The 11,465-nt window shown below is 39.6% G+C and overlaps 1 protein-coding gene across 3 annotated transcripts; it reads right to left on the bottom strand.

Moving 5' to 3' along the window:
* Positions 1-3,717: 3,717 nt before the first annotated feature.
* Positions 3,718-7,092, bottom strand: LOC110911628 (G-type lectin S-receptor-like serine/threonine-protein kinase At4g03230). 3 transcript variants are annotated; one of them, XM_022156251.2, is made up of 7 exons: positions 5,659-7,092; positions 5,505-5,582; positions 5,200-5,336; positions 4,859-5,069; positions 4,543-4,780; positions 4,316-4,466; positions 3,718-4,245 (listed from the first exon to the last, which is right to left on the bottom strand). In XM_022156251.2, exons 1-7 carry the CDS (start codon positions 6,974-6,976, stop codon positions 3,946-3,948), a joined length of 2,433 nt encoding a protein of 810 aa, XP_022011943.1. In that variant the 5' UTR covers positions 6,977-7,092; the 3' UTR covers positions 3,718-3,945. The 3 variants fall into 3 exon arrangements, with proteins under 3 accessions (XP_022011943.1, XP_035840474.1, XP_035840475.1); XM_035984581.1 differs by lacking the exon at positions 5,200-5,336 and having other exon boundaries at positions 5,659-7,085; XM_035984582.1 differs by lacking the exon at positions 5,659-7,092 and having other exon boundaries at positions 4,543-4,776.
* Positions 7,093-11,465: the final 4,373 nt, after the last annotated feature.

The raw sequence follows: 11,465 nt of genomic DNA, 5'->3' as shown, positions 1-11,465 counted from the left end.
GACTCGCAACCGTGATTACGTGCAGCCAATCTTCTAGAACCTGTGCAGTGTACTATCCAATGATATTGCATTTTCATGTAATTTGTGTACCATGCCCACTAAACATGTTTTCTTGTCTATCTTGCCATCAAAACAGATTAAACAAACATATTCAAAATATTTCATGGCATTCAAACTGTTCATCATAACATTCATAATATTCATCTTTTAAGCACAAAACCATAAGTTCTTTATAGGGAAAAACTAAGATCAAAGAACACATATTTAACACAAATCTGTTTTAACATAAATGAGCATAATCGGTATCATTATTTTCGGTTCCCAGCCTAGCATGTTTCATCATCAATCAAAACTCATAAGATCAAGCAAATCATGCATATCATGGCCGAAATCATCCAAACAAGCATCTAGCATTAACCGAATAACAAAACCATTTAACACAAAATCGGATCATTTTCATTAAGACACAAAAATCATTTCAAGCAACCACTTTTATTACCAAACAAGCATTTCATAACAACAACATCAACAATCAAGCGCAAACAAGCAAAACAACTATGAAGATATTCATGCTAACCGGTTGGAAGTAGGGGTACAAGGAATCAATGAACCAAGCTCCAAATGATGATCTCGAGCTAGAATCCGAGAGCCTTGATGCTACCGTTAGATCCGAGAGAGATGAGAGGGTGAGAAAGTGATCTTGGTTTGCTAGGGTTTTAGGGTTTAGTGAGGAAGAAGGAGTGAGTGAGGGAGAGTGTTGTAAAAATGGTTAAGGGAGGGGAGGGTTGGTTTATATAATGTCACAAGTGGGCTTAGGGGTTTCCGGGTTGGGTTCTCGGTCACAAGGCCCTAACCGGCCCAACTGCTACTGTTCACTCGAGACCGAGCATGGTCTCGAGTCGGGTTTCGGCTCCTATATGTATAACACACACCTATATATATATATATATACCTATACGTACACATATGCACCCGACACGTAATAACAAGCAATTCATAATTTTTCACTTAATAGTTTACGTACACACATGTTACATCGAAAGGTTGTCCGGGAAAATCCAAAGTGTCACACAATGCGATCAATAGTGTCTCGCGCATCTTCTCTGTATCTTGGTCGCTCGTCATAACCGCTGGAATGGCTGGCTTTCCATCCAGGGTTCTTGCCTTTGTTGCGCCTGTTGTTATCGCGCGAGCCTCCTTTGGAAAATCGATCTTCAGTGTAAGAGTTCTTGTTACCGGCTAATGATTCTTCGGTTTGTGCAACTATTTTCGCAGCCTCCATGAGCTTATCCCATTCCTTGGGCATTCCATCTTTTCCAGTGATAGTCCTGATGAGGCTATCACAGCGAATGGCTTTCTTGAAATGAGCGCGCATGAGTTGTTTGCTTATGCCACCAATTTCCAAACACTCTTTGTTAAAGCGAGTGATGAAATCTTCTAAACCTTCGTTCTCTCTGCGCCAAATGTCCGTTACCTCCGCTGTGTCGCGCTGGTAACGTCTCTGCTGACTGAAGTGGTTCACAAACTGTGTTCTGAAATCAACCCACGACTTGATCTTTCCTGGTGGGAGGCTGTCGAACCAGGCGCGAGCAGCTCCTGTGAAAGTTTGAATAAACTGATGGCACCACATGGACATGTTCCATCCTCCCATGCAACCAACACTTGTGAATACTCTTTGCTGTACCCAACGTGCTGCCTCGGTTTGTAATATTCATGGTTCCTCTGTAAGCGGTTAAAAACTGAAGACCCTTCATCATCTTGCCAAGTTGGGTCGTTTGGGTCCGTGTCATCCCATTCATTGTTTAAGTTGCGCAGCCCGAGCCGGCTCTGAACTGGACCTCTTTGCATGTTTGACGGATAGTCATAATAGCTTTCTGTCTCTCCCGGTGTGTCGCGCGTGTCATGCACGCTTGGTCTTCTCTGGGGAGGAGGCCTGTTGATTCTTCCTTGGAGGTTTTGCTGTGGGGGTATCTGGCGCGCCCCCTGACTCGGACCCAAAGGTGTGACTAAAGATGGTTCTGCTTGCAAAACCACTTGCTGTGCGCTCAAAGATTGATACACAGCATTGATGGTAGCGATTTGCTTGGAGTACCAAGAGGCTGGAGTTTCGCCTTCAGGCAGCCCTAATAGCGCTGAAATGTTCTGAGGTGGGGCTGGATTTGAAGGTCCAGCACCATTGTTTCCTGGGGTTACCGTCTGAGTGATGCGAGTGATGATCGCGCGGGGTCCCCCAGTGTTGCTTACTTCGATTTCACCGATTTCTTCTACATGTTGGACTTGGACATTTTGATTGTCCTCCCCCAACACTGCATTAGAGTTTGTTCCAAAGCCAAAATCAGGAACGATTCCTTGACCAGCCATGATCGAAGGAAAAACAATTTAGACAACTCAGAAAAAGAAGATGAGAGTGATTTGCAAAAAACCGGTGGGCGCCAATGAAGAAACACTGAACTAATTCTAGGGTGGATTAGTTTGGTTTATGTTTCTTCCATGAGGGTTAATCTTCTTATAACTTCCTAAGCTCGTTAATGATCTGCTAATCCTGCAAAACTGAACACCGTTAGCTCGTTAAGAGGGGAATATGGGGGTTTCCCTCTTAACCAGACTCCGACGTGAGAATAAGTATATGCTTTGAGGAGATTAAAGTGTGTAAAGAGTGAGAGTAGAGGGAATAGAATGGTTTAACCTGTGAACTAAGGTCTCTATTTATAGCCGGAGAGATGTAAGAGGATGTGGGCTGATGGGCCTTGGACCGGAAGACGACAACATAGCGGATATGCTCCTTGTCTCACTGGTGTCGACCGTTAGTGGCTTCGAGAAGTTCTCCGGTGCTGGCGCACCGTGATTAGAGCCACGTGTCACTGTTGTCGGCCTTGTTGTCCCTCAGCCATCAGCAGGTAAGTTGAGATCGTGGGGCAGGTGTCTCTGCCCTGTGATTGGTGCCACGTAGGCGTCCTTAAGTACTTTTTATCTCTTGCACGTCAGACGATCGTGGAGCACGATTGAGCAGAGCCTGGAGGATACGGATTGACTCTTTCCTTCTGCCACTTGTACCTTTCGTACCTTCTGAAGCAGCCCTGCGCCATAGACCCTGCGCGACCCTTGTTGGGCACGCGGCTAGCCTGCGCGACCCTTGCTGGGCACGCGGCTAGCCTGCGCAAGGTTATAGGTGCTGGATGCTTTTATTGAGGAAGCTAAGTGTCGAATTTGTTGTTCTTTCTTGTTTAGGCCTTGCGCGATGTCAATCCTTGCTGATGCAACTCGCGCGAGGTTAAGATTGGCTCTATTGCTGATTAAGGAGTATGGTCCTGCGCGCGACCTGGAGGAAGGTCTGCGCGGCTTTTTGGGACCATACCCCTTCATTGATCACAAAAATTATCACCACCATTAGCTTCATTCTTTCAAGCTGTTTCAGAGTCACAATTAGATGATTAAAAACCAAAGAAAATCAAAATATCATGAAGCTCAACTTGGCAAATGATTGGTGTGTGTTTGTGTGCGTTTGTTTGCTTGATATCGAAATACACGATGGTGGAAGAAAACAAAAAATTGTGATGAAAAACCTTGATAGAAGCAGACCATTCCTAATGCAGTGAGTGATATGAAAATTGTCACTTAAAATATAGAAAGTTATAGAAAAAATCAAAATTTAAGACGATTTACTTTTTAAAATAGAAGTTAAATTTGATTAAATATACAAAAGTAAACTTATCACAATAAGCCCCTCAAACTTCTTTCTTATTACTTTGGTCAACTTTCCATTGACAATCAAAATAGTTATTCTTTCTTTCCTTCCTTTTACAGTACTTAGCAAGTCAACTATTATTACAAACATTTACTGATAATGAAAGGGTGTTGGGTAACATGACTGATCTAGCACCTTTCGGAACAAGGTGTGACATAAATGATATGGTGGACGGAAGATGATTGACCTAGCTACCTTTTTTATCGTCCTTCTTGTTGGGTAACAGTCAACTGATTGATCTCTGATTCATTCACATATGACGGTGAACTATGAGAGCGCGCTTTAGAAACAAAAGCCGGTTCTTTAGGATCTGGGAGGCTCTCAATATCCATCCCCATCATAAGCAGCACATTTGTCATGGTAGGCCGATCTTCAGGGTCTTCTTGTACGCACAACAACCCAATGATCATACATCTCAACACTTCAATCGAATTGCATGATTCAGCTAGTGCTGAATCTAGTAAATCTAATGGCTTTTTCTCTTTCCACAAGCCCCAAGCCTGAAACACACCAAGATTAAACAAATAGCTATGAAAAAGATCTGTCTTTCGGAAATCTTTAAGAACTCACATATGATACAAGGCTGAAGGCTTGTTGATTCTGATAATAACCTGTGTTTCTTTTCCCACTGATAATTTCAAGTACGATTACCCCAAAGCTATAAACATCTGATTTTACTGAGAAGAACCCATTTAGTGCGTATTCTGGGGCCATATAGCCACTGTATTAATCAAATTTAAAATGTAAGAAACTAGAACCAGATTTGAACAAGATATATAGGTGTGAAATGTAGTTACTAGGTGCCAATAACTCTGGTGGTGCTAGCTTCTGTATCTCTGCCTTTAACTATCTTTGCCAAACCGAAGTCTGATATCTTGGGATTCATATCCTCATCTAATAACACATTGCTTGCTTTCAAATCTCTGTGAATAATCCTCAACCGTGAATCTTGGTGAAGATAGAGAAGTCCTCTAGCAATTCCCATAATAATATCAAAGCGTAACGCCCAGTCAAGATTTATACAAAGTGTCCTATCTACCACCAAAATCATCATTTCAGATATCAGATTATCGTCAAACTAAGTAATTGAAAATAAAAGATTAAGAGGCTAACCAAATATGAAACGATCCAAGCTTTTATTAGGCATGTATTCATAGAGTAGTATCATTTCCTGGTTCTTCATGCTGTATCCCAAGAGCCTAACAAGATTACGATGTTGAAGTTTGGCAATTAATAATACCTCGTTTTTGAATTCCTTTAAACCTTGTCCAGACTGACTCGACAACCTCTTCACGGCCATTTCTGCTCCTCCGGGGAAAGTTCCCTACTCAAAACACATGCAATCAGTAAAGCACCACATGAGGGGTGGGGAATTGAAATTGGCGAGTTAGGTAGCATAATTTTCGGTACAGGCTTGTTTTCTAATAAGAAACATAAGCAAGAGTTGTTTTAACCTTGTAAACAGGGCCGAATCCCCCCTGTCCAAGTTTATTTGCAAGTGAAAAATTCTCAGTGGCAGATAATATTCTTTTAAATTCAAAGAAAGGTACATCAAGACCTTTTCTATCTTCTTCATTCAGTACCCCTCGATCTACAATACGCGAAATATAAATAGCAATTATTCCCTGTGAATCACACACACACACACACACACACACACACACACACTCACACACACACACACACACATATATATATATATATAGATATATATTTGCTGAACAAATGTAGATGAAAGGTATAAAATAGTATCATTTACCCCGACTTATCATCCTTCTGTAGTATATAACACCAATGCTGCAAAGAAACACAAGACCCAAACACCCTGAAATGATCCCTGGGATGGAGAACCAGAAGTTTCTTAATAGCGGTTAAAGAAGAAAAAAAAAAATGAAAACTGCAACTAAAATCACCTGCTACAAGCACTTTGGCATTGCTTTTGTGATGATCAGATGAAGAAACTTTGATGTAGATCTTGTCTAGATTTGATTCGTTTGAAAAGAGCACAAGTGATATCTTATTCATGTTTTCACTATACCAATGCCGACATATGTTGGAGATAAAAGTATATGCATTACAAATGCAGTAATCCAAGCAAGAACTTCTGCACTCTGTTTCATCTATTTGCAGGGCTTCATTTTCAGGAAATGAAGAAAGAAAACTTTTTTCAACATAACTTAAGATGAACATGGGTTTCTCAGTCTTGCCACTACAAGATAATTCAGTTTTTCTCACACACCCACCAAAGAAACCACCGAGATTCCAATCACTTGGCGATCTAGGCTCGAAACCTGTCAAGCAATTACAGGATGGCAACATCTGCTGATTGCAAACACCAAATGCTCCACACCCACCATAAACATCACATAAATCTTTTGGTTGAGACCAAAACAAATTCCACTGCCCGAAGCTGTCCAACCATGACAGCTGTTTAGTCTGCCCTGAGAAGTCTATAATAAATCTTGAAATAATTAAAGGATTGTATAAAGAATAAGTGAAATAACTCTCGTTTTCATTATCGACATAGCTGAAATTATAGATATAATTCATTCTCATTTCAGGTACTAAGCTAAAGAGTTTATCTTGATCATTCCAACTTCCACTAGTCCAATACTCTACAGATCTATTCCACTTGATCAGAAACTGCTTATTATTGTGGTCAAGCTCTAAAGAAAAGAGTCCCATCCCAGGATCCTCCGCATTTCTCCATGAAGTAAGAACCTGGCTTGTGTTTGTACGCTTGTCGTATCTCAACTTACCACCAGGCAAGAAAGTATGTGTCGGATGATCAAAACTTTGCCAAATTGGTGGGCTAGAAATAGATCCATATCTTAATACTAAATTACCATCATCACCAAGAACTACTGATGCAGGTCTAGTAGTAGAACTCATGTTTGTTGACCAAATTTGGGTTTTTGACTCATTTAAAAGCACCAAGTTACCATCTATGATTTTCAATTCAGAAGAGAATCTATCAGAGATGGGTGTTTCTCTATTCGCTACCCACACTACTGTTGGTGGTACTGTTGAGACTTTTGTGTACCAAATTCCTATGTAATAGTTGGAAGAGTTACCTGGTCTAAAGAAGCCCAGTTCAAAATGTTCATCGCTAGAGATAATTGTCTGGTCTCCAGAGAGAGATTGATTTGCAGTTATAGTATCAGCTGCAGATGCGATAGCAGGAATGAAAAAGAAATATATAAAAAACTGAGAAGCTATTATATTAACCATGCTTTACTAGTTTTTATTCTGCTATAATTCCCACAATCATGAGCATGGTAATCTGAAAAAAAGTGGAAGTATTAAAAGAAAAAAACTTGTGGTCAACGCTTAACAGACGACTTGGAATATTTGCCTCTATTCAATGGTTACGTAAGGAGAATATAAACCTGAACAGTAGCATAATTTTTACTTTTAGCCACGAATTTCCAACAAATAAACAAATGTTTTGTTTTAAAACGACTTTTTGTATACTTGTCTTTCCATCTGTTTATGTCATTTTCTTCGATCAGTTCGACCTCTCCAGCTTTTGAAAATTCTTTGTCACTGTTCTTTCAAAAGACTATAAAATAATATGATATAACTCGTCACTAGAGAAAATATGATATGACTAGCATTTTGTGACAATACAGAATAGTCACCACCCAATCAGAATTTAGCAACACATTAAGTGGTCACTCATTGTTCTATCAATGAAACTCATGTTTTGTAATGAGCTTTACTTGTTGTAAAGTCATGAGATGAAACTGTGTTGGTCAAAACTTTCTTTATCTTATATACTGGTGAGATGAAACTCGTGGTGGTAGACGGGGGCAGTGGTGGTGGTGTGTGGTGACGACGTTGGTGGGCGGTGAAGGTGGCGGCGATTGGCAGTGGTGGGTTGTGGCGGCTGGGGTGGTGGGTGGTGGTGGCGGTATGTGGCGATGGTGTTGATGAAGGGTAAGTGTGAATGAAATAAAAAAAAAGAAAAACAATGGGTGGATGAAATGATTTTGCAGTGTTAAGAGGAAATGGGATTTCTTGCATAATGGGTGACTCAATTTCATTAATTAACTAAACACCTTTTTTTTTCAATTTCCTCAAATGGTCCATTCTATTTCGCTCCATTCTATCTTGCCTCCTAGTTCTCCGTACCAAAGAGTACCTTATCGAGGGGCATGTAAAATCCAGAACCACGTGTTATTTGGAACCTTATCAGTGTAATTGTGTAAATAAGGGCCTCCCATAAAGCTTTTATAATACCAAAGATATGTTAGGGCCCATTTTTTTAATGTATTGTATTGAACTGTGGTTATTGATGATTATGCAAACTAGGGTTCGAAGAATTGCAGAGAATAAAATTGTTCTGTATTATCGAATTGGTAAATGATATTGTGTCATATACAAAACATATATACATGGCGGTCTTGAGGAAGTAACCACCGAAACTTATGAATCAATAATAATACACAAATAATGTAACCTTAATAATAAAACTATACTATATAATATATAATAATATCTAGCTTATATCTTAATCTAATACCCTCCCGTAAGCTAGACTGGTGCAACATGAAGAAGTTCTTTAAAACGGTAGAAGTCTTTAGGCTGCAGGGCTTTTGTAAAGATATCGGCGATTTGATCCTTGGTTGAACAGTAACTGACCTCCACTTCGTCATTCTTAATGAGATCTCGGATGAAGTGATATTTCACTCTAATATGTTTGCTTTTTCCATGGTAGACAGGATCCTTAGCCAGACTAATGGTGGATTTGTTATCACATAAAATGGTGGGTGGACAGTCCATGTTGAGCAATAGTTCATTCAGTATACCTTTTAACCACAAGGCTTGACATCCGGCCATCGATAGTGCTATGTATTCGGCTTCGGTAGAAGATAATGCCGCAACTTTCTGTTCTTTGATTGCCGGGCGATTGCCCCTGAACCCAGGTGAAAAACATACCCGGAAGTGCTTTTGCTATCATCCACACTACCTGCATAATCGCTGTCGCTGAAACCTATTAGTTTTCTTTTGCTGCCTTTTGAATATATTAGACCTTCATTTAGAGTTCCTTGTATGTATCGGAGTATTCATTTTCCGGCTTCCCAATGGCTTCTCTTAGGTCTCTCTATGAACCGACTTATCTTACTCACTGCAAACATACTATCCGGACGTGTATTTGTTAAATACATCAGAATCCCTACCAGGCTTCTATATAAATTTTCATTCACATCGTCTTCAGGATCTTCTTTGGATAACTTCTGTCCGTATTCAGTTGAGATTGAATTGCAGTGTTTCATGTTAAATCTTTCGAGTAAGCTCTAAGCATACTTCCGTTGTGATAAGGCAATGTTACCATTTTCTTGTTTGACTTCCATTCCTAGGAGATAGTGCAGGTTACCCAGGTCAGTCATCTCGAATTCCTTTTTCATCGAGTATTTAAATTGATTGATCATCTCCAGTGAATCACTTGCAATGATTAGGTCATCAACATATAGACATATCACCATCCGGACTTCCTTTGATATTTTGATAAATAAAGTATGTTCATACACACATTTTCTAAAACCATTTGATTGGAAATACTCGTCTATCCGGCTGTACCAAGCTCTCGGAGCCTGTTTTAATCCATATAGTGCTTTCTTTAGATGACACACTTTCCTTTCTTCTCCTTTCTTGACATAGCCTTCCGGTTGCATGATGTAAACTTCTTCATTCAACTTTCCGTTCAAGAAAGCCGTCTTAACGTCCATTTGGTGTAGATACCAACCATGTCATGCCGCTAATGTTAAGACCAATCTTATTGTGTCGAATCTAATCACAGGAGCAAATACATCATGATAATCTATCCCATACTTTTGATTATAGCCCTTTACCACTAGTCGTGCCTTATGTTTATCCACATTTCCATGTTCGTCATACTTCGTCTTAAATATCCACTTGACACCAATCGGTTTTTGATTTAGTGGAGGTTCTACCAGATCCCAGCTTTCGTTTTTCTTTATTGATTCTATTTCTCTATCCATAGCTTCCTTCCACTTAACATCCTTTACTGCTTCATTGTAGTTAGTAGGATCAGCATCAGCATATAACACGAAGTTGGCTACATCGTTTGAACGAAGTTGACTGGTTTCATACAACTGATCAACTTGTGCTTCTGTCATAGGTTGAGAATTTTGATATATTTCCGTTATGTTACGTGTTCTAAGCTCCTCGTTTTCCGACGTAATTGATGATACATCATCTTTATCTTCATCTTCTTGATGCTGCACATTCTGATATTCATTATTGCCTTGATTCTCATTTTGATCATCATCTTGTAGGTTAACATCTTGTCCATGATCATCAGTCTCGAATTCTTGATTTACTGGAACCACTTCTTCATTGTTTTCGTTGTCACAGTTGTGTATGTTTATAACTTTCATCAGTCTTGTCTGCTTCCCAGTCTTGGCCCTCATTAAATGTAACGTCCCGGCTTATGATAGTTTTATTTGTTGTTGGTTTAAAAAGCTTGTAACCTTTACTGTTCTCGCTGTATCCTATGAATATCGTTTTTTCCACTTTGTCATCGAGCTTTCCACGGTGTTGTTTTGGAATGTGGGAATAAGCTATACTACCGAATATTCTAAGATGTTCTACACTTGGTTTTCTACCACTCCATGCTTCGTATGGGGTTATATCTTGTACACTCTTTGTAGTGGCTCGATTCAACAAGTATGTAGCACATGACCGCCTCATACCAGTAAGAATTTGGTAGTCTCTTCATTTTTAGCATGCTTCTACTAAGTTCCATTAGCGTTCTATTCTTTCGCTCCGCCACTCCATTTTGTTGGGGTGTATAACTTGTTGTTAATTGATGATGTATGCCATTCTCTTTAAGAAATCTTTGAAAATCATGGCTGCAATATTCTCCACCTCTATCCGTGCGTATACTCTTCATCTTGTAGTCTACTTGATTCTCTACCAGTTTCTTAAACTCTTTGAATAATACAAGAGCTTTCGATTTCAGTTTTAGAAAATAGACCCGTGTCTTCCTCGAAAAATCATCTATAAAGGTTATAAAGTATTTGCATCCACCTATGGAATGGGTTCTCATGGGGCCACATATATCGGAGTGAATTAGTTGTAAAGGTTGTGATGCACGCCATTTTGATTGTTTAGGGAACGGCTTCCTTGTATGCTTCCCAAACAAACATCCTTCGCATATACTTTGAGGAGTCTTCGAGATCTTTGGTAGACCTTTAACAGTATTGTTTTTTCCCATATTATGTAATGTTTCAAAGTTAATATGACCATACCTTCGATGCCATAGTACTGAAACATCCCGCATCATCATGCTACACACTCTTGGTGTAACATCATTCTTTAGGTTCAAAGGAAACATTTTGTTTCCTGTCATCCGAACCGTTCCTATGCATGTTCCTTTCGAATCCTTGATTATACACTCATGATTGCTAAACTTCACTTCATATCCTTTTTGTACCAACTGGTCCACGCTTAGAAGGTTGTGTTTTAAACCTTCTACGTAGAACACATTTGGCACCTTTTTCTCGATACCTTTAACTTTGATTGACACATCTCCACACCCTAATACTTCAAGCTTCTTATTGTCTCCTGTTCTTACCTCTCTCCTTTCCGAATCATCTAATGTGATAAATAGATTCCTATTTCCGGTCATGTGATTGCTACATCCACTGTCTAAATACCATCAATCCTCCTTAGTTATCTCCTCTACGTTAAA

Source organism: Helianthus annuus, chromosome 15, assembly GCF_002127325.2.
Source record: "Helianthus annuus cultivar XRQ/B chromosome 15, HanXRQr2.0-SUNRISE, whole genome shotgun sequence".
NCBI classification, from domain to species: Eukaryota; Viridiplantae; Streptophyta; class Magnoliopsida; order Asterales; family Asteraceae; genus Helianthus; species Helianthus annuus.
The sequence above is the reverse complement of the archived record's forward strand: the minus strand, read 5'-3'. Positions and strand labels throughout refer to the sequence as shown.

What these genes read in the sequence shown, in the direction of transcription:
- LOC110911628 (XM_022156251.2), bottom strand. Translation starts at nt 6,976, where the DNA reads ATGGTTAATATAATAGCTTCTCAGTTTTTTATATATTTCTTTTTCATT. An exon ending in CAGAAGGATGATAAGTCGGG is followed by an intron (nt 5,337 to 5,504) that starts GTAAATGATACT and finishes CGCGTATTGTAG; the next exon opens with ATCGAGGGGTACTGAATGAA. An exon ending in CTTGGATCGTTTCATATTTG is followed by an intron (nt 4,781 to 4,858) that starts GTTAGCCTCTTA and finishes TTTTGGTGGTAG; the next exon opens with ATAGGACACTTTGTATAAAT.